Source organism: Neodiprion lecontei, chromosome 5, assembly GCF_021901455.1.
Source record: "Neodiprion lecontei isolate iyNeoLeco1 chromosome 5, iyNeoLeco1.1, whole genome shotgun sequence".
Lineage (NCBI taxonomy): Eukaryota > Metazoa > Arthropoda > Insecta > Hymenoptera > Diprionidae > Neodiprion > Neodiprion lecontei.
Genome location: NC_060264.1, coordinates 7,590,412 through 7,613,046, shown reverse-complemented (window position 1 = coordinate 7,613,046; position 22,635 = coordinate 7,590,412). Strand labels below are relative to the sequence as shown.

General features: G+C 38.7%; 3 protein-coding genes across 8 annotated transcripts in view; 1 reads left to right on the top strand and 2 right to left on the bottom strand.

The window, feature by feature from the left end:
- Positions 1-6,527, bottom strand: part of LOC107220191 (protein prickle) — a 115,778-nt gene extending 109,251 nt beyond the window's left edge. The window contains exons 1-2 of the mRNA XM_046740777.1: positions 6,113-6,527; positions 1,586-1,702 (exon numbers count right to left, since the gene is read on the bottom strand). Coding sequence (XP_046596733.1) covers positions 1,586-1,698 — 113 coding nt within the window. The 5' untranslated portion in view covers positions 1,699-1,702; positions 6,113-6,527. The remainder of the gene's footprint in view (positions 1-1,585; positions 1,703-6,112) is intronic.
- LOC107220096 (tafazzin) lies at positions 3,812-14,688 on the top strand. Of its 4 annotated transcripts, XM_015658536.2 has the most exons (6): positions 10,367-10,421; positions 10,499-10,623; positions 10,955-11,083; positions 11,658-11,901; positions 12,089-12,343; positions 12,406-14,688. In XM_015658536.2, the coding sequence occupies exons 2-6, from the start codon at positions 10,509-10,511 to the stop codon at positions 12,443-12,445; spliced, it is 783 nt and encodes a 260-aa protein (XP_015514022.1). In that variant the 5' UTR covers positions 10,367-10,421; positions 10,499-10,508; the 3' UTR covers positions 12,446-14,688. The 4 variants fall into 4 exon arrangements, with proteins under 4 accessions (XP_046596743.1, XP_015514022.1, XP_015514030.1 ...); XM_046740787.1 differs by lacking the exons at positions 10,367-10,421; positions 10,499-10,623 and adding an exon at positions 3,812-3,900; XM_046740788.1 differs by having other exon boundaries at positions 10,371-10,623.
- Positions 14,689-15,044: 356 nt separating this feature from the next.
- On the bottom strand, positions 15,045-21,047 carry LOC107220151 (PX domain-containing protein kinase-like protein). 3 transcript variants are annotated; one of them, XM_015658625.2, is made up of 10 exons: positions 20,639-21,047; positions 20,129-20,317; positions 19,861-19,957; positions 18,850-19,274; positions 18,440-18,616; positions 18,148-18,359; positions 17,802-17,994; positions 17,529-17,685; positions 17,154-17,198; positions 16,200-16,338 (listed from the first exon to the last, which is right to left on the bottom strand). In XM_015658625.2, exons 1-9 carry the CDS (start codon positions 20,738-20,740, stop codon positions 17,182-17,184), a joined length of 1,569 nt encoding a protein of 522 aa, XP_015514111.1. In that variant the 5' UTR covers positions 20,741-21,047; the 3' UTR covers positions 16,200-16,338; positions 17,154-17,181. The 3 variants fall into 3 exon arrangements, with proteins under 3 accessions (XP_015514105.1, XP_015514119.1, XP_015514111.1); XM_015658619.2 differs by lacking the exon at positions 17,154-17,198 and having other exon boundaries at positions 15,045-16,338; positions 20,639-21,046; XM_015658633.2 differs by lacking the exons at positions 17,154-17,198; positions 20,639-21,047 and having other exon boundaries at positions 15,045-16,338; positions 20,107-20,269.
- Positions 21,048-22,635: the final 1,588 nt, after the last annotated feature.

The window sequence follows — 22,635 nt, the reverse complement described above, 5'->3', positions numbered from 1 at the left end:
GGGATCTTGAAGGGGAAAATCTTGGAGACCCTGGAAGAGGGTCATTTTCCTAATTCTGAAGCCGGACTCGAGTGGAGATCCATCGTCTTTGTGCGTCGCCGTTCGAGAGTTGGCCGACGTTGTGGTTGACAGTCGTGAAAAGAAGGGAAGGACAGATAGGAGAGATACGCGATGGAGATAAGGTCGCAGGACGAAAGGAGGCTACCGCGATGCCGAGGACTGCTGTTCGGCAGGTGCCGAATATCCTGGTGACGCTCTGTTTCAGAACCGGATGGCGTCAAGTATACGGTAAGAGCGCTATCGAAATCATCGCTAATTAGCGTAGAGTGATCAGCTGTTAACAAACCATTAACTGTAATTAAAAAATCAGCTGTCTCATCCTTCAGAGAGCTGATCCTCCTCGCTCCCTGTCTTCCCATGCTGAACGTGTATCATATATTATACCATACAAACGACTCGAGGACCAGCCGACAAACCGCTTCCGTCTTCTGCCCGAGTCAATTTATATCGACCGTCGCATGTATCATCCTCCCTCTGTGATGTGCCATGGCAGTGATCGGAAAATAAGAGAAACCAGGACACGAGAGGTCCGCACGTCTGGTCCTCTTTCTCTCGATCAAAGATTAAGCCTGCCCTGCTCTGCCAGCTTCTACGAAACCTTTTCCACCGCTCTGCTGAACTCATTCGGAACCAGTTCACATCATCCGGAGAAACGGTGAGTGATGCCTTCCAACTCAAGGACTACACGGCTCCGATGGAATTGCACTTAAAGTAAGCTTTGATCCCGGGGTTAGGCCACTCGGTAACTTTTGTAACACACCGGATCGTAAAGGTCTCGTCGGAATTCGAAAGATCGTATGTCGTTTCGAAGAAACTTAAAAGAGAGGGAATACCATGAACCGGGCTTCAAGATTACTTGACCTCTGAAAGTATTTCACTAAAAATTTACGCACGTATTACAGCTTCTCGAAGTGTATTATACATATTTGATGAATCCACGAGGTAGGATTTGGAGAAAAATGTTTATCCTCACGTTCACTGAGTACAACAACAACTAAAACAACAAGAACCGCAACAAGAACGTTTATAATGCGGTTTAGCCAGGATCCTATTTCTCTACGGTTGTACTCGAGGCCACCGCAAAATGTATCGGTCGTTTTATGGACAGCGGCTGCACGTTCGCGATCGGTAAGTTGGATATGGATGGGGTGCATGCCATGGGCACGGTGGTACGTGTTGTTGGTAACGCGTGTCCCGTGGCGCGTGTTAAACGCGTTTTGTCAGATGGGTGCGTCGCCGTGAGGATAAATAATCTTTCCGATTCGATATTTTTATCTCTCCCTTTCACCTTCGATTTCCCGACACGTACGTGCCACTTCCATAGCTAATTAACGATCATAATTACAGACAAAGTTTAATTACCGAGCCACGCATCATCCTGCCGATTTTTTTTTTCCCCCTCCAAGTCAATGTTACCATTTCCTTTTATCCGACGTCCTCCCCATCTTCCTCGTCACCTAAATCTTGTTGTCGTTTTCTCGGGTCTTAACAATCTTTTTTCAAATTCTCTTCGTACTACACTCACCTCCAAAAATGCGGTACATAGCCTGCTGGGCACAGCTCCCTGCAGTGTATGCAGGGTGCGCCTTGAAAGTTGACATTAGATGACGCACCTTGCACAGCGGCGGGCGAAAGCATGATCCTGAAAAATTGAAAAAAGAGAAAATTTTCCGATTAGGGTGACGCTCATGGATACAAGTACATAAATACACATGCATGCGAGACGATGTTTTATACCCGAAGGCCTTAATTACTTCGCGACTTTTAATATCGCCGGGTGTCGATAAATTATAAAACCCACCCGACAATCAAGCGGCGATTCTCTATATAAGTAGAGACAACTTCATACGCACACTTTTTACGCTTCGCTTTACTATCATAACCCCGGCACGTATTATAGGCGTACACTATGCCACGGTGTTTCCAATGGTTCTTGTATGTTGCACGGCATGTATCAAGCTGCGCCGTACAGCATGTACCTTTAATACTCGACCGTAAACGCCAGGCCATGCTTTACTCACTCAATTTGTTGCATAACTATTATGATCATTCAATCACCATTAAGCCATTACCTCCTACGCCACGAATTACCGCCCAGATGTTCTATGATTGCTGCACAGCACCGGCGATATTTCTCCGACATCTTGCCTTCGCTTCGGAAAAAAATAAATAAATAAAAATATCCCGACGTACCTTGCGCGATTTATCATACAACGTGTTCATCGGTCACGATTAACGTGGACGTGAATCGCACTCGTTTGATGAAATTTAAATTTTGAAATTTTTTTTTTTTTTTTTCCCTCACGCGAAAATTACCTTGAAAAGAAGATGCTGCGGCCTATTCGCTGCACGCACATGACCATTAAATAATCCAGGCGGTAATAAGATCTCCGCGAATCAGCGACTATAACCGCGGAATCCGCGTCACGCGATGCTTAAGGTGGTATACGTGTACAAAGAACACGGTAATAAATTAATTAAGGCAGATGATTTACGCATCGTCTCCGAAACTGCAGGCTCTGCAGCAGCGAATATGTCCAACATTGTGTTATAAAACTGAATGAGGGACCAGAAAACAACGAAATTATATTCAAACATCAGGGTAAACGGTGAAATGAACTCAAAGCTTGTTGGTATGATTTTAAACAATAAGATTGGATCCCTCGTTATCATGTGAAAATGTCATCTTTTTGAAAAGAATTGTTTTCATCGTCCGTAGATATTAAAATTACTTTTTGGCATCGATCTGTGTACAAGAAATGAATTATCATCACGGTCCGACCATGTTCTATACGCTTTCGAAAACGCAGACCGAGGACTTTGGGACTGTTATTAAAATAATGAAGAAATTTTTAATCCAGTCTTATTGCCCCCTTCGAACTTCCCTCATTATCATTTCCAGTCAAGAAATTCCGTGGTTGCAGTTTCGGGCACTCGAGGTCGCCGGTGGACGGTCTACCCTGTGATTTGCGCTTACCCCAAATCCGAGATGTGAAATTACAACGGGTGGTTCCCCCGTCCGGGCGATGAGAGCGGGTTATACAGGCAGGTAGACGAGTGGATAATGCAGTTATACACGTAGGTACGTCTAACATACTTACTCGGTCCGAGGCTGCAGTCTCACGGACTCCTCCCCGTGCGAGGGAGTCTCGAGACCAGTTCGAATGTGGTTCTCAACCTCCTCGGAACAGAGGCGAGAGCCAACTGCCTTGGCGCCTTTCGGTAACAGGAATTGAAAAATGAGCCGGTCAGACACCCAAGGGTGCTTATTAAGGTTTGCGCGGGAAGATTAACGAGCAGTAATGACTATAGTCCGGGCCTTATTCCCTATTCCTTGCGCCTCGAGACCGAGCAAAGTTTCCTCCGAGCTTGCAGCAAGGATGCGTGCATGTTCCGCGTGAGCTCGGAATCGGTTTTCTCAGAGATCGCGATGCCGCTTCTTAGCTTTCAGGGCACTCGATGTCACCTTGGAAAACTTGGCGTCTCTCCGAGGTGCCGAGTCGAAACATCGCGAGGTCATTTTCCATGCTGAGCACGCCTGGAGGCCGCGTCATCGTCCACGAACCGACATTCTCGAGGAAGACGTTCGGGTGACCGGATAGTCGGGCTACCGCTCCTTCCAAGGAGCAAGTCACATAGCTTCTTGTGCTTCCTAGCCGAGGGTCTGCGCGCTAGCTGCTTCTTCGTGTATATGTAAGGTGCCTGCCATGCCCATACCCGTATCATATACGCGTCTCTACTCCACACCATGGCCACGTTTCACCAGCTCCATGAGTGGAGCTCTCGCACACTCTCCGCGTGGGCACATCATTTTTCTCCGGTTACCTGCTACCAATAAAGGTAACACGGTGTGACAAACCTTTTAATAACACCTCACCTACGAGCCTTATGTACACCATTGTTCCGATATTTCATGGAAATTCCTTGTGGAAGTGTTACAAGTATTTGTCTGATATGGGCAGACGTACGAAACCGATACCCTCGTCAAGTTGACAAACTTCTTATATAGATACTGTACGGACAATTTTTCTTACTAGCGTAACGATCACAAGTTTCAAATCGTGAAATAATTTAAACCTATATCTATGTACGATGAAATACGTAAAAGCCTTAAGCTTCCGGCTAACTTGTTTTCAGTCTGAAATAAAAACCACTTCGAACTATGTGAAAATGACTGGCGATGATGGTGAAGTAGAAAAATTCCATGCATTGTCACGTAATTCGGATAGAATCGAAGTCGCATTTTGTTTCGGAGTGAAAACAAGTTAGACAAAAGTTCAAGGAATTTATACATTTTACTGTACATTTGTATACGCAAAGGCATTTTAGATTGAGAATTAGAGTCGATCGACGTGTTTTCGGACGGGCATAACTCGATGTCATTATTCCGACTTGCGCAGGAGAATCGTTCGACGCAAGATAGAGTTACCAATCACTTTTTGAGGTACCTGCAGGGAATCCCCGCGTCGCGTTGCCCGCCAATTCAAAGCCTCGTGGACCGGGAACCCCCGCTGCTACAGGCAGCCGGTGCTCGTCGTTCCCCACCTGACAATAATTACAATTTAACGACAAAGTGTAACACCTAGATCCGAAAAATGCCCCACAAGCGACAACGAAGAACTGATTCATTCTTGACTTCCAATTTAGTTCAATTCGTTTCACGTCACTCGTGTATCGCGCCTAATTATATATCCGATCGTAAGTCTGCGGTTTTGTTCTCGAAGGTATGAAAATATATTATAATATATACATACTTAATACGACACTTTATAAAGTCAAAGTTCACCGAGTTGTAAAATTTTCTTAAAAGTGGGTGGGGAATGTTATAATTGGTAATTTGAGCCCGGTTGGCAGCGTAAAGTCAACCCTCATATCTCGGTCATTAAGATACCGCTAGAGGACGAAGCACGCTATTGCAGCAGCCTGTGCATGCGCTAATGACACAAAAAAGGCTTTATAATTACTTCGAGGAACACTTTAAACTGCCACAATTTCTTAACCTTTCCTGAAAGGCTCGTGTTTTTGCAACAATTAAACCGCGAAATGATCCCGCGCTTTTGTCTTTGTCCGAAACTTTTTCTCACCCACTATATACCCGGCTCCGAATCCCTTGACTAAACTCACCTAGCGCCAAAATCCCCGGCATAAAGAGGTTAAACTGGGTCTGAAATTGGAAACAAGATGGCGCTGCGTGCGAAATATGACGTCACAAGTGTCGCGGCCAATCACAGCTGGTCTCGAAGACGCAGGAATGTTCCGCGAGTTACGTGTTCAGCCGGATAAAATAAAGAACAATGTTCACGTTAGCGTAGCTATCAAATAATAAAATCACCGGGAGGAGGAGCCGTCGGATTATCGGCAAGATTGAATTTGTGGTATTTGAAACGTCGCGGTTCGGCCGAGAGACCGCGGGGTTATATACGTTTTATATACCGCCGTATTATTATACCTGATGCGTTTTTATTGAGACCTGCCCCCGTAGAATAGAGTCGCCCAGGCCGTTGAGTTTAAATCATCAAAGGCGGCGAGAAATAATGTGATACTGTAATAATTGAAAATATTTTAGTTGGCCGCGCGTAAATTTAATTCTATATAACAATAACCCAGAGATGCATTATGCAGGTGGGAAATAACGACCACATCCGGTGCTTGAGGTACGCAGATGAGTAAATTTTATTGTTTATTACCGAGGAACAATCATCGGCAGATGGTCGGAGCCGTTAGAGTTAAACGTAATGCAGGTACTTTTGAAACGAATATCAGATTCCGATCTAGGGTTACGATTATACTTGGGTATATAGACGTCGTAAAACGAAACTAATTCATATGAACGAAATTATAACACGTGTAATCGTGACTGGGAAGCGTTGGGAATATTATTCATACGCAATTGCGCCTTGCTTCTGATCGATTCTAACCAACTTGACTATATAGATATCGATTTTCGAAATCTCCCGCCACGCAATCAGTGTTGTAATATTCGTTGGTCGTGTAATCCGTGAAATACAACGTACACGTGTGCATTATATTATATTATATATATACTTTATACCTGTCCCTGCCTTATTGCTCCCTCGAGATGCACTCCGATGACTTTCACCGTGTATATATACTTTGATTCTCAGGAGCAGAGCCGCAGCGATCCAGCCATTAAAACGTTCGTCTGAAGAAAACCACACACTTTGCAACACCGCCACTTAAAAATCTCAAAGTCACTCGCGAGCACTTTGCAAGGTCCCGGATCCCCGGGAACCTCTTCCGCTGAATATCTGCGGACGATATTTTTTTCAGGGCATAATTTTACCGATATTCTACAGGCTCCGTTTTTCTTACAACCGCCGTTAAACATTTGGAGGAAATTGATTACGCGACAAGACCGTTGAGCATTAGAAAATATGTATATAAGAGACAAGGAAAATTTCAATTTTTCCCTGGGGTGAAAAATTCAAACAAAGTTTGATTCCCAATAAAACTGTGGTATATATACGTTTTATGAACTAAAGAAATATTTGCACACACAGCTTCTAATTATGGTGCGCATATGTTTTAGAACCGATGAAACAGATATCTGAAATTCGTTATAGAGCGAAATTATTCGCGTGGATAAAAAGTTAACAGTTAATATCGTTGCTTACGGCGCCGAAAAAGGGTTAATTTAGCCATTGGTCGAAGTTGAATGCGTGGTGCGCAGTTTAGGGTTTGTAAAGAAATTTTCAACCAGGTAAACCGCAGGACGATGAGTCGGTTAGAACCATATAAACTGCCAGTTTCGATCTGCGGACGGATGTTAATAGTCTACGGGGGATAAAAATAATTGGCGGTTTAGTCTCGGAGCAGTCTCGAATTAACCGAGGACGTTGTACGCTGTTTAAGGACCTCGTTAAATGCCTCGTGTGCACGGGTTGTACAGCTACCGATTTTCAATTCCGAACCCTAATTTTATCGTCACAAAATTATTTCCGTCGCCATTCTCCTCCCTCTTACACGTGTGCGATGGATAATCCGGGACGTTTTATTATCACTGGCCCCTTAAGACGAGTAAACATTTTTGTTGCTTGCACTTTATTCTTGCGCTCTTCTTATTCCACTTACATTTTGATCAGTCCCTTGGAATTAAGACACATCCTCCAACGAAGTAATCCATAATTTTCATCATTTTCCTCAAAAGCGCAAGCACCGCTTTGCGTCGATTTTCATTATCACTTTTCACAACTCGCGTACATCACATCCGGTCGCACTTGACGTGAATAGAAACAAAATTGCCGCATTGCGTGTCTACGAACTGTGATATTCTCACGATCCATGGTTATACGAAGAGCGAATCCTCCATCCACGACTTAATCTACATTCCACCGTGTGTAAAGCGAACGCGGTGTGTAAACTTGAACACTTATTTGTAAGAACCGGGCTGCGCGGCTTTTCACTTTTCAAACACGTTTTCTCCCGCCGTTTCAAACCGAACCGTAAACGCACCTTCTCACCAAATTATCGTCGCGATCTCGATTCGTTTTTACGGGCTGGTTTTCGCCCTGTTTACAGGTGGCTTAAACCATTCAAGGCCCAAATACGTTCGAGCGGGGGATAGGGGCCCGAAGCCGGACTCGAAGTCACTGCCTCTCGAGATCAGGCCCAGCTCCGGCACGATCTCCCTCCACCTGCCACTCGGGCCCCAGTAGGGCCCCATCTTTTATCTCGATTTTCCTCCGGGCCCCGTTTCTCGTTTTACGAACGGACCGACTTGCAGGGTACCTTATACCTGTGTATACCGGATACGTATGTGTAAGTGAGAAGACGAGAACCGGGCGCGCGAACGAATGAGAACACCATACTTCATGTTCGTACGGATATGCGTTATATTATACTTTACATACATGTATATACACGTCCTTGTGCCCTAGGGAGCATCCTACACGTGCATTGTATAAAGAGGCGGGGGATGTATCCTCAAGTCCGTGTACACAATATCTCTTTGCGAGGATCAACGAAGGGTCAATAACGCTGCATCCTATTAGCCGGTCTGCGATTCGCTAATTAGACTTTCAGATATCGCGAAGCGTGTATCACCTCTACTCTCCTAGCGATCATCGTTCAATCAGAGATTAATTGGTACCAATAACCAGGACTTTTTCTTATTCTACATTCTATATGTACATATAACACGCGTTATCATATGCGTGAATACTCGGTTCTTGAGAGCAAATGTTGACTACACTGAGAGAAATTTTCAGTTCCGGTTACCGCTCAGTCCTTGACTATTTTCATTTTCTACCACAATCGAAAAATACAGTCCTAGGTAGAAAATGAAAATTACTTTTATATCCGTTACTATTCTTTCTCATCACGATCGCTGTTGCTATATTTTCTTGCAACTGTTGCGAAAATTTAATGCTCGTGCAACGATAAATTGACGTTAAAGCCTTGTTTGACTAAAAAAGTCGAGTAAACCTCAGAAATTGATTTTGCGTTGCAATAACCAAAAAATGATCGACGATAGCGGAAAATGGTTACGCGTTCCTCGTTTTTCGTAATTCCAACAATATTCAAACAGTTTTTTTTAACGATACCTGTTTAACTCAATTCTTCTAGTTACTGTAACAAATGAAATTTTTCTCAGTGTATGATGAATGGGAAAAGGTGTACAGTATGGTGGTCGGTCAAAAGGAAACCGTTTAAAACACTTCACGGTTTTTCCTGCAAAGAAAGATTCTTCAAGGCTCAAATTTGTTCGACTGGTGCATTTTTCAGATTATTATAATCATTAGGGATTCATCATACTTGATATTGGGTTTTCGAGAATGCTGGAACTAATTGTAACCGTATTTTACAAGTCCATTGGAGTATCTATTTATACTGTTATTATGTTTGTGACGATTTTCATATACTTAGTTATTGATTCGTATAGCTTCAAATTTGACTAATTGTAAATATTGTTTATCATAACCGCTGTAATATCAATAAGACGGTCGGTTTCATTGCGATTGTTGCTTACCATTTGCAAAATAGTATAACTATTATTCCAATTGTTTTTATTCCATTCTACATTCTGCTGTATTTAGTTATGTGTATTCATGACGATATAACGTTCGGTATTTCAAAGCTTGGAATATGAATTAGTTTTAGGTATAGAACTGGTAACAATTAGCGTATATGTATAAGGTTTAAAAATGCTGAAACCCGTTGAATTAGCAATGAATATTCAGTGATAAAGATTGAGACGAGATACTTCATTATGTATTCATTAGGCAAAGTGTAATCACTAAATACCGGAAGGCTGCTAAAGCGATATAAGACCTGTTTACCAACCCAGCGACAAACTGCTCGTATATTATAAATGATAGTTCCTCATATCCCATGGAGAAGTTTCGATGCGTATGAAAGCAGAAAAAGTGGAAGCACTCGGACAGTGCCAATTCGTTTCATGCTGCTTTTCTCATCTTTTCTCCAAATAAAGTAATAAGAGTTGTACTTTTGACTTTTGGAATCTGCAGGATACTTATTAAACATAAGTAAATCGTTTTTTTTTTTTCACAAATTTAGTGTGAAAAATTCAGATGACACCAAATTTCATCAAAATCTGTTTGGTAGATTTAATGTGCCTCTGAAAAAGTTAATAGCAACCTGATGATCTTAACGTTATCGTTATCGTTATTGTTTCCAGAACCTTGGTACTTAAAATGCCATTTTTTCTACACAATTTTTCAAGCGCTCGACGCGTCAAAATGTAATAGAATCGAAAAGAAATATCACAAAGTAAAATCGATGTATTGTATCGAATCATTTCATGCCCTTTAGAAAATTATTCAAGAACGCACGAATAAAAAAAGCAAGATTCTTGAATATTATGTAATATGTGAAGCATACAGTAAATATATATATATATTATATATTTATATATTGTATCCGGTGGCGGCTTGCGTGTGATAAAACTACCGGAAAACGTAGAAGTTCCGGCTTGAACGTTTGCGTGCTTCTGTCTATAATGTAATAAAATATTTAAATACTCTGTAAATACAGGCAACCAGCTCGAGACTGAAACGAGCACTCGACTTTAAATTACGTAATGAGGTATTAATCATTTCCGTGCAGCGTGAGGTATTTTGTTTAACTTTTTCGATCGCTTCTGAAGCAAAATATAGTAAATATACTACCAAGGTGAAACGTTTGTCTTTTTACTCATGAATATTATCGCAGGAATTTTAAACAACACAACAGAGTCTGTTATTCAATTTAAAATATCGCGAATTAGCGGGAGCGAACTAAAAGCATTTCGTAAGAAACGCGCGTCACGTCACGTGACGCCCCTTTTAATCAAAGATGGCGTCCGCGCAGTGGTAAAAGAGCAGACGATATTTCGCGGGCAGGTATTTAACTGTGGAATATAATCGTATTTAATGGATATTTAACACTCGTAATATTAAAATCTGTGTTTCTTTGCGAGTGCGGGCGAAATGGTTTACGACATCAAATGGATAATACCAAAGCTTCGAAATCCGACAAAATTTTGGAAGTTCGCAAGTTCGATTACGTTCGCAGCAGTGGGGATATTCTCTAAGTTCATTCTAGGTTAACACACTATTTTTACAATTATTTTTCACTAGTTTGTCAAACCATGGTTATACGGCTCATATTAAAGACGACATGAATCTAACTGTCGAGACCTTGAAATTCCGCCACTAACATGTCAATCCACTTATCTGCTTCCGTTCAAGGAAATCAACACGATACATTGTCAATGTAAACATGTCACCTCATTATCATTTGAATTTTGTCTTTAACCTGTGACCCTCAATTTCAGATTGTATTTAAACCAGTCTGATTTCCACCCATTGTTGTTTCTCGTCTTCGATTCTAAAAGCTTCATCATTTTTTTTCATTCCATTAATATTAATTCCAGAATGGTTGAACAAAACTAAAATATACAACAAGCATATCATAACGAGGGCCTTGGATTGTCGACCTCGGAACGTCCCTCTCATCACCATATCAAACCATCACAGCTGCTTCGACGATCCTGGAATTTGGGGTAAGGCCACCCGAATTACGCGCGTGAAACTGGTAGGGAGCAACTTTTGTGAAAAAGAAGTGTGAAAATCAAGTGACTTGCTACTTTTCGTAACTCGGCATGTATTTTAACGTAACGACAATTATTTGGAATAACAAACATAGTCTCGGTAATACCTTGGGAAAATTTAAATATTAGTTGTGAAGATCCTAACTTGAATGAAGCCACAGCGTGCAAGACGGTATAGTGATAAATAATCAATTTGAATATTTTCCAAAAAGGTGCCAAAAAGTTAGAAAATGATATTTCGCCAACCCTGGGTGTGTGTATGTGTGTGCGCTCATATCTGCATAATTGCCACGTTAACTGCGCAAGCCAAAGTTGTATTAGTCATTCTCTGTATCATGAATAATCTATGACTCAGCAATATCAAATGTTAACTTTATCATTATTGAAGTCATTTCAATTATCACGATCTCGCAACCAATAACATCAACCTTTTGTATCACTTTACAAAGATGCCAGTTATTTCCATCGAAATTCACGAGATAAAAATGGGTGAAGTATGTATCGTGAATGGTGACTTCTTTTTCAGCTACCCTGGATCTTCGCCACTTGATAAACAGGCGTGTGATAAGATGGTCCCTAGCTGCGCACGATATATGCTTTACCAATGTTTGGCACTCCTACTTCTTTATGTTAGGAAAATGCGTGCCTGTTCTTAGAGGGGAAGGAGTTTATCAAGAGAGCATGAACTTTTGCATTGAAAAATTATCCAGCGGTGAATGGGTTCACGTATTTCCGGAGGGCAAAGTAAACATGCTCAAAGAAAATACGAGGTTTTAAATATTCAATATATTTATCTCCTAAGTTAGTTCTAATTCTGCTACTCCGTTATTGAGCCTGTGAAAAAAGCTATGAAAAAAAAAAATCTGGTTTCAGTTGCCTGCTTGTATTATTTAATGCTTTATTTTAGCTAAATTTTAATTACGCAACAGTATTGATAATCTTGTTTGATGCATGCAGGTTGAAATGGGGTGTAGGAAGACTTATACTAGAATCTCCGGTGACCCCGTTAGTAATTCCTATCTACCATTTGGGGATGGATGACGTTTTACCTAATGAACCTCCGTACATGATAAAAACTCATAAAAAAGTAACAATGAATTACGGGGACCCCATAGATTTCAGCGAAATGTTGAAAGAACTGAGGTCAGCCAAAGCAAATGAAATTGATGCTAGGAAAGCGATTACTGATCGTATTCAAGAGGAACTTTTAAGGTGAGGATTCTCTTCTTTTTATTTATCAACCACGTATCATCCGAATTATTTTAATCCTTTAGATTGCGATCGGTTACGGAGAAACTTCACCTGCAGTCTTGACCGATGTCAGGCGGTTCTCGCCGTCATTCTATCTAGCCACAATTCGCCAAAAACGGTGTCAATAGTATGAATGAAAGGAGATATAACAGTGATTCAACCATGAAGAATAAAAATAAATTTTTATACGAATACAACAACTCCAGCCAATAATATAATAATAATGCAAAACTAGGTTTTGGAAATATCGTTTACGAAAGCCTCTGTAAAGTCAGCCTTAAAATAACAGTATATAATGTTAGAGAAACTTTAGCGATTGGATGGTAGGTGTCTACTTTCAAAATGCGACAAGAATTTTGCATATTCATCATTAGAACATAAGGAATGAAATTTTCATACTTTTTGGTTGTTGATGTACAGAATACTGCAAATCCAGGATCAAATCCCTCGGGTCTTGTTTCTGACTGAATTTAGGTATCGGTTCTTTATACCTAGAGAATGAATGACCGTTTGTCGTAAAAACAAAGTAATGAATACCTAGTAGAATACTAATGAAACTACAATAATTGCTTGGAAATCGTGCAAGTGAACAACGAGTGTGTTCCCAAGTTTATATGATCCGTTAATATATAATAATAAGATCAGGTATTTATCTATAAATATCAAATCTACTCGTTCCCTATTCTCCATAAATACTGTACAGTATATATATATATACATATATTAACACTTGTGATTTTAATAGTATGAAAGATTATACGATTAGTTCGAAAAATGTGTAAGCTAATACCTTCTAATATTTATTGTAAAAAGGTCAGCCACCGTACATTAATTTTTAGTATATTAAACGTCCTCTCTAATCTATTGTTTAAAAAACATAATAATAATGCTAATAATCACAATAATAATAAATAATGGTAGTATCCTTGCTAAACATACAAATATGCAGATATTTAGTACTTTTCAGGTTGTAGGTGATTCAATTATTGAATTGAGGTGACCGGAAAATAAGCTACATCAATTTTAATCTATACCGGTTACAATGACCAGTATTGTTATTAGTTCTTAGCAACATTGTTATATAGTTAATAAACACAGAAAAATGAATTTGAAAAGCGGGGTTCGATCTTTCATTTCAATCTATCGGTCTATTTGAACGTTGACTACTCAAGAAAGATTCGTTTAAAACTGAATTTAAACGCTCTGTAGTCATTAATAAACTAAAATTGGAAGGTGATGATATTTGTGACTGTAAGAATAATTTACGATTAAATAGAGCTTTGTAGGAATTGATTGTTATTATATTATACATTTGTTAAATATTCACAGACAAATTATACAGCACATAGATTGTTACCACAATTTAGAAATAGACACTGTTACACGAGTTTACAAATAGAGATGTTGGGTGTTTTTGGCTAAACATACAGGTCGCATACATGTGTCGCTGGACACAAGTCCACTGAGAAATTCGAATGTACACCATGCAACATCTGAAATAATTCGGAAGTATTCGCGTTTGGCATTAGTTTGCATATGCACTATCACGTGATTTATTTTTATATTATATTCAGCGTGTACTATAATTTTTTAAATGATTCAAAATTGGAATACCTATGCATCGCAACAGTGAATAATAAAAAATAAAAAACTGTAATAGTCAATTCATTTTTTGACAACGCTGCCTTACAGCTATGCTAACAAAGTTCAAACTACAATTCTATCGATAGCTGGTGCAAAAAGCTGACTGAGTGAGTGTTTATATGTATATTTTTTTTTTTTTTAAACTCTAAAGTTGATATTCATTTCTATAGCATACATTTTTAGTACATATAGGTACCTACTATTTATACATACGAAGGTGAAAAAAATATGCACACTCCTCATAAGTGGTTGAATTTTGTTCTTTAAAATGCATATTATGCCATACAGGGTAAAAAATAGACTTTGAATAGATGAAACGAAGATAACTATCAACATACAATAATAATAATAATAACAATATCGAATAAATAAATTCCGGATAATCAGAGTGCCCAATTTTATAACAAACTAAATAACAAATATCCGTAAATAAAGTAAAGGATCACCAATTATTATACAAATATCAATATCACGTCAACAACATTTTTAAATAAACCAGTTTTCAGATTCAAACGAACCTTAATTGAATATAGATATACTAGAATTTTTTCTGGAACATCACTATTACTGACAGTTCTGGTTTGAAATATGTATATCAGAAACTGTCACATTATGTACCTGGGTGAAGCCGCATCTGAGAATGCATTATATTTAACATGGTGCCATGTAAAAAAAAAATTAACTGTATTGTATAAAAAGTAAAAAAAAAAAAAAAAAAGTTTGTCAAGAGAATCGGTGGCCTGTCAAAGACAAGTTTCCGGGCTCAAATAACAATCAAACAGTGAGTGATACGAAATAAAGAGAGAAACAACGGATACCACGATTGATAATTATTTGATATTTTCCAACATTTCTATAATAGTAATAGTAATAATCAATACATGGATAACATTTGTCTCTTGTGCATTGATTCCACATAATTATTATTTCGCATGTATTTGTATGAATTTATTTGCCTATTTGTTTCCGGATACATGCTGTAACAAATAGAGGTATAATGAATAAAAGTATTCTCAAAAAGAGTGAATTTGTGCTGCTTGTAATCTTTCCGAAGTAGAAATATTTGTTTTATCAGACATACATGTATTACACAGAAGGAGAATAATTTCATGTAACTAACTAGTAACTATATTTCACACCATACATAATAATGGTACTCAGTAACGTATATTTACAAAAATCCTGATGGTCACAAAAAGCAAATCAATACTGTACTCTATGTATTTCGATCTTATTTAGTTTTTTTTTCATTTCTTCTATTAGCATTGAAATATTGGTCAAGAGTCTCTAATTGTAAATTTTTTCTAGGTTCTAAATTGTGAAAGGAGCTGATGACTTTCTAACATCATTCAGATCTAGTTACAGCTCGATCCCAGGTAACTGGACAGTACATAAGTAGGTAAATATATTATAGTAAAAGACAAGATATGATATTTTGCTTTCCTAAAACTGTTAAAGATAGTCTCAAATATATACATTTACAAATAATTTTCTTGAATTCAACAACGCTGATTAGCAATAAATTTGCATGTTTTTTTTTTTGTGACTTTAATACCACTGACATTCTTATAATCGAAAGAGATAATTTAGGAGAAACTACAGTACGTCATAACTGATTGAAGCTTTCATATTACTTTGTCTCAAAGTGCTATTGTTGAATACCTGTCAACTGATTAGTACTCGCTGCCCTCACTTCGATTATAATAAAAAAATTAAAATAAACAGACGAATTTGATGTAAATATAACATTAGTCACTGATAAATATAGCCATGCTCTTGTTTTTTTTTTTATATAACACGATTCGTTCTCCGAAGCATCTTGAACCGAAAAGAGCAGCTCAGATACTTGCTTTGGAATGATGCAACTTGGTTTAAAATAATAATAATCGTAATCATAGTAAAATATACATTCTCACTTGTTAAAACCTTATGAAGCGAGCATCAACTTGGTAAAAGAAAAGGTACGATTTTTAAGCGCGATTGGTATACAACTTCTTCGTAGAACAATCACGTCTATATAATTTGTTACGTATATCGATACAAACATCTGAAGCTGTTTCACTGCTGAATAATTAAGTCCAATACATCATCCAATTATAAACATTGTATTCTGGAATACTAACTTGAGTAACTTTACAAATTACCATTAGATACCTTGCGCAGATTTGCTTTATTGAAAGTGCAGATGCTGCCTAGTAAGGCTGAGCGCTCCCCTGAGTCATCTGTAACAGGCGATACAGTTGGCATCGGCGGTGGTAGTGGAGCGATAGCAATTTTTCCTTTTGTGTTCCCATTGTGGACATCCACCGAACCTTTGAGTACATGATTATTACATTTTTCATTTGAAAATCCATTTAAAATGTTTTACCAAAAGGCATTAATATCCATACACTTGTGCTACCGATCGCAATTTATTATAAGGCAAATCAATTTTCATCGCTGGTTTTCAACCCTCGAAGCATGCCGCGATATCACCAGTAATTCATTTTCTACTTTGTACAAAATTCATTCATTTGAAATCGAATTACAGCCAAAACTGTATAATTCGGTTTTCAGACTAGCTAAGGGGATGTCACTAATGTTTCACTTCCTACTTATTACAAAATTCATTCATTTAAAATCTAATTACAGCTAAAAGTGTATTACACTGCTTTTTCAACTAGCTGCTAAGGCTAAGAGAATACAAACGTTTTTGCAGTTTTCATTGCACTATTGGAATTTTATGAAAACCAAATTTGCCACAAGGATTGCAATCAATAACAATACCAGGAATTGGGAAGACTCACGCCACCGGTATAGATCTTAAATGAATAAAGTGTATATACGGAGCTTAAAGGCAATCAAAGTTCTAAAGACACAAAACATATCCCATTGTGTCTAAAATTATAATTATATTATTGATTCTATTCATAAATGTAGAAAAATTCGCGCTGCGTAAGAAATTAAAAACTTTAACTTTGTGTGACGGTAGTTTTTTAAGCTGTATCGGTGACCTCAAAAAATATCCCTGTGATGATATGAAAAACAAATTGTAATATACTTGATGATAAAGGATACGTATAACAATGCAGAATAAGCATGCAAGATATGAAGTCTGAATAAATAATCAATTAAGATTATGACCTACGTGATAATAATGTACGCAGAGCGTGCCATCAACTTTTGTGTCCAGCTGTTCGAAAGATGAGAAATGAAGAAATTCGGCATTATGTACTAGAGTAGTGACCGTTAATACTTATCTATCTTTAAACTATCGCAAGAATATATTAATGTTTTCATCAATGATCAAAATGATTAATTTACCCTAACCAATGGTATGGCTGCATGCGGCGTGTAGCCGCAATATTCTATATTCAATTGTATATAACTTCGTTGGGCTTTTACTCCATTACATCCGAGAGTAATGACAAATAGCGTTAAAATTAATAACAGATTTGAAATTACCATTTTGCTAATCGACTATATATTCTAGGTAAGAATAAGGAATAAAGAGATAACTCACTGTGTGATGGAGGTGTCAACGTTCCAGCACTAGTTGCAGTTGATGTACTAGTTGGGCTATCGGATCGCTCAGGACTCTTTCCATTCATTTGTTTTGTACCGTTTGTACCCAATTGACTCGTTGACCGTTGTTCTTGTGCTAATTTTTGCTCCTTTTTCTGGAGAAAAATAGAATTTGCATTATCGAACAATTAGCTTATCCAATTAATCAGCTCCAATCAATACAGTTTCTATTTAATTTTAAGTGTACAATAAGTTAAACTCCTTGATTTACCAATTTCTGTTTACGTTTCTTCATCTCTTCCTCAGAACTCATCATTTCCTGAACTTTTACTAATCTCTTCTGATGTCGGGCAACCTTTTGCTCGTCTCTTAAACGTAACTCGGCTTTACTGATCGCACCCATTAACGCATCCTTCAAATGGCTGCTGAGCTTAAAATGTGGCTTTTCCAAAGTATTGAGACCCCTGCAGACAGAACATATTTGTCGACTATTATAACAGGTTTAAAAACGTTATGTCTCTGACCGAACCCAGCTTTAAATAATTATATTTTCAGCGATTCATGTTAGTCACTTCACTTCATGCTTGACACTTTCTTTCATGTAAAATCAAACAGACCTGCATTTCGATTGTTGGAAAAATGGATGATCCAGTAGCTGTGCCACAGTCGGCAAGTCTTGCTTCAATGCTTCAGGAGACAGGATCAATTCTAAGAGATTTTTCAAGTTTGGATCGCTGTGAGAAAACTCCGAGCACGTGGCCTCAAGCAAAGGTCGTCCAAATGCCATTTCATAAACAACGTGGCCAAATGAATAAACGTCTACTTGAACCTGAAATATATCAGTGAAAAAGTTGGTGACGACACAAAATTTGTACACTCACAATCGCTGGGTAAAGATATACTCTATACCGTAGCATATAATTTTCGTCTCTGAACCACATATGGTCTGTAAAATGCAGGTAAACCTAGCAGCCCATTTTCTATATCCAGTAGTTTTGCCCCTGACGGTGTCAAGATGACATTTCCAGTGTGAAGATGTCCGTATGGCAGCCCCTTGTCGTGTAAGAAGGCTAATGCATCCAGTATCTAATTTGGATATAAAAAATAAGACTTTCATTAAAGTTACTGAAAATTTCTTATTACAGTGCCCACTTGTATTTATTATTTTTTACACTGTTGTTAGTAAGATTACAAAATCCAATATGCAAAAAACTGTTTAGATAATCCATGATGTGTAACGTCTATTCAAAAGCACTATCACTTGAGTTTATACTTGACAACTGATTCATGAAATACTTTGAGTTAAGATTCTCAGTTACCTGGAAAGCGTAGGCAGAAATTTCTTGCACGTTTAATGATTTTGTTTGCTTAGGATTCCCATATTTTTTAATGAATGGTTGCTTTGGCTTGGCGTGGCATAAAATATCTCTTAACGTCCCATCTGGGTAAAAATTTCTAACAGTCAAAGCGCCATTCTCAGTTACGTGCTGATGAACTATTGGTTCTATGTAGCTATGTCGAAGTGATCCTAAACTCTTGAAAACCCCATGAACATCCTTGTCCTGCAAATGTTTGTCAGGGCCGAATTCTACCCAAGCTAGTAATAACTCCTGCTTTGGACTCTGACGATTTTTAACCGTGTAATAATGTTTTCTCAATCTCCATCCCATGTCTGGTATTGGTTTACCGACTTCGTAATTCGCATCGCTACGCAATGCTAATGACACCTGCTGCAACGCGACCTCTGCAAATAGATAACATGGTAATCTTACTATATTATCGTAAAAATAAAGTAAACGGGGAATGAGTTAATTTCCAGTCTTTGTGAATATAAACATGGAACTAAAACTAAAAAGGAGTGCTGGTAGCAGCCATTTTGAGAATAATCATTCAAATTTTACTTGTTAGATTTGCCGCACGTTCGTTCTAATGCAAAAGAGTTACAAGAGTCTGTTATTTTCTTTTCAGAGGATACCGTGTCCTACTCTTGATATTACATCTGTATACGTTATTCTTCACCTTCTCAGTATAGTAAGAGAAATTGGATACAGTACAGCAAATTGTTAAAATAGTAGTTTCTCAGATGTTATTCCTTTTTCAAGTTGTTGATATCAATTGAATTTCTGGATAGTAAAGTGCGGGAATAAAGTATAGATATTTCTTTATTGCAGTAATTTAATACTGTATTTGAATATCAGGAATAATCTCATTAACCGAATCCTTTGTTCATGTCGCGCAATTAAAATAAAATAAAGACTGTGAATGCATACACTGACATGCTACCAGCCCTGAAAATAAAGTATCTAGTGAAAATTTTCTTGCGATCCTACCATGTAAAGGTGCAGTGTAATTATCAGGGTCCAAAAATTTTTTCATAGGCAGCGACGATGCCAGTATGGGATTCATTAGAACCGTGTTAAGATAATTCTGAAAAAAGAGAACACAAAAATCAATAATAACAATGATTGAATTATCGTTTTATACATTCATTTCTAATGATCATAAATTTTCATCTATTCCCTTGATAAAGTTGTAAATTTCATTGACATATTTAAGACGCCCCAGAATAACACTACCTTGATCAATCAGAAGACACACCTGCAGAGCTAGTTGCCGTTGAGCTATGAAGTCTGGTTCCATATTACCAATAATACGTTTTGGTGGCAGTGGCAGCGAAATACCCGACGGGCACAGCGCCCCGTTGAGTTGAACAAAGTCATTGTATCGTCTACTAACCCGCCACGATTTCTCTGGCAGTGGGCCGCGCTGCGTTCTGATCACGTATTCCTGTCAAAAAATAGACAGATAAAAGCTGTAATTCTGAAGCAGGATAGTTGCATGAATATTTCCTTGGTCCGTTTTTGGTTATCATTCATTATGTAGGAATCTAATTAGGTATGGGACTTCGTCGGTGACTGGTTTTAACTGGATGAGGGGGCGAGGTGGAGGGGAAATTACAGTTTCGAAGTAGTATGATAGAGAAAAAATGACGTCAGTTTGCATGCTCAAAATAGAGAATTGCGATGTAGGTATACTCGCGAATATACGTTTTATCAGTATTCCACAGTGTTTAGAGTAGATTGAAATTGGTTATTCCCTTGATCGTACCGTGTGACCGTCGATGGTTCTGGCATTTTCAATAACGCTGCTGAGCTTCTCGGTGTCATCCAGGAGCACTTTATTTGTATATTTTCTCTCAAATATAGCCATTGGTTATTAATCAAAGAAAATACGATGCCCGCGGGGGGCGTGATGCGATTTACGGTCCCAAAGATACCGCGCGGCTCCATACATTCCGAGCTCTTGCCTCATTTCGACATTGGCTCACACTGTTTAGCACCTTTCAATCACTTTGCTCCGATCTATGGATATATCTTCGAATTGATAACACTCCTTTATTTGTTAATTATCTCCAGTGAATGACAAACTGCGACGCACACGTATTAAACCCACGGTATGACAGCTACTGCCAGTACTGCCAGCTATTGCTTGCTACAGTCCCGCCTCCAGGTTCGACATGAGCGTTGACTGCAGAGTACAAAGAGAGTTGCTTTAGTGGGCTTTCGTGTGACAACCGAAAATCGTCGTGCGCTTGCGCTCCCTGAGATGTTCCAACGGTAGAGTTGAGAACTTATTGCAGAACATCAGAGAGTTACCGATTTCGACATGATGCTGGCTGCATTCACCTTCCGAGTAACACAGTCTTCGCAATCGTGAGCCCCGGCCGACGATGCGAAAAATTAATAAAAATAAATTACTTCCTAAATTCGTAGCAAAACAGTGATTTCATTGAAGTATAGGTACCCGAGAGGAAAATGTATACATAGATTATGAATAATGATAGATCAGATGTAATAATGATGCGGAGACCAAAAAGTATATACGTATATGCGGTCCATGTACGATATTAATATATATGACCCATTTACGATTAATACGTGATGCATACTATAGATTTTATCATTTTCCAGGAGACAAACTGGATAATCTACAATAATACGGCTATAATATAGAAATAGAAGAATGATTCATTTCGAAATGGGATTCTATTCGACACGCGCTCAATGTATTCCATAACATTAATATTCATAATTATTCCAACAACTTTTCATTTACTCTCTCGATCTTGAACTTTCGTAGGCATAGAATCGTAACGCTGTTTTAGCTAGTCGCAAGTAGAGTATCTACGTTGGGTAGCGAAGCAAAATTGTTTTCGAAAAGTGTTCGGATGGAAAATAATTTAGAGTAACTGCAATACATCACGAAAGCGCGAATTTTGGTCGGGATGAAATGGATGCTCCGTATATGAGACAGTATTTAACGTAGTGTTCTGATTGAAAGACCTGAAGAGGTGATTGTCGGCGATTTTTTTTTTTGATATGGAGAGAAAGAACGGAGCTTCTGCTGACCCGTTAACAGAAGAATATATCTTTGGTCAAAGGCTGACGATCAAAGAGCCTAGCCGCTTCAGTTTGCAATCGGCAGGCAAGATAAAGTGGGTATTTATTGTCTGAAATGTAAAAACTGAAATCATTATACATCATATCATACATCATACATCATCATAGTATTGAAGTTCGAAACTAAGGTTTGAGTATTCGAATGTTCGGATGTTCAGAAAGTGACGTCACCCAAAATTTTTTTTCTTCTGACGTCATCGATCTATACTGATCAGCTAGCCGAATTCCTCAGTCTAGAAACAACCGCGCAATAGAGCGGACGGATGAGAATCGCGCTCCACAGATTTCGAGTACCGGGTTCTCTACCTCCTGGATCCTGCGCTCCAGGTTCTCTTCCCGGTGCAACTCGATTTCCAGGACAAGCGTTCCGCAGTTTCTGGGCTCAAGTTCAACTACCTGAAGAAACTCGACTTCAGGGATGGGCGCTCCGTAGTTTCTACGCTCAAGGTCCGCTACCTGGTGGAACTCGACTTCAGGAATAAGCGCTCCATAGTTTCTGCGCTCAAAGTCTACTACCTGGTGGAACTTGACTTCAGGAATAAGCGCTCCATAGTTTCTGCGCTCAAAGTCTACTACCTGGTGGAACTTGACTTCCAGGACAAGTGCTGCGTAGTTCCTGCGCTCCAGGTCCGCTACCTGGTGAAT

Bases quoted from the DNA above. Each gene is read 5' to 3' on its own strand.
- LOC107220096 (XM_015658536.2), top strand. From the start codon at position 10,509: ATGGTTTACGACATCAAATGGATAATACCAAAGCTTCGAAATCCGACA. The intron at 11,084-11,657 runs GTAAGGCCACCC...CTTCTTTTTCAG, and splicing joins CGACGATCCTGGAATTTGGG to CTACCCTGGATCTTCGCCAC. The intron at 11,902-12,088 runs GTTTTAAATATT...TGATGCATGCAG, and splicing joins ATGCTCAAAGAAAATACGAG to GTTGAAATGGGGTGTAGGAA.
- LOC107220151 (XM_015658619.2), bottom strand. From the start codon at position 20,740: ATGGCTATATTTGAGAGAAAATATACAAATAAAGTGCTCCTGGATGAC. The intron at 20,318-20,638 runs GTACGATCAAGG...ATTTTTTGACAG, and splicing joins GAACCATCGACGGTCACACG to GAATACGTGATCAGAACGCA. The intron at 18,360-18,439 runs GTATAGAGTATA...GATATATTTCAG, and splicing joins GACGAAAATTATATGCTACG to GTTCAAGTAGACGTTTATTC.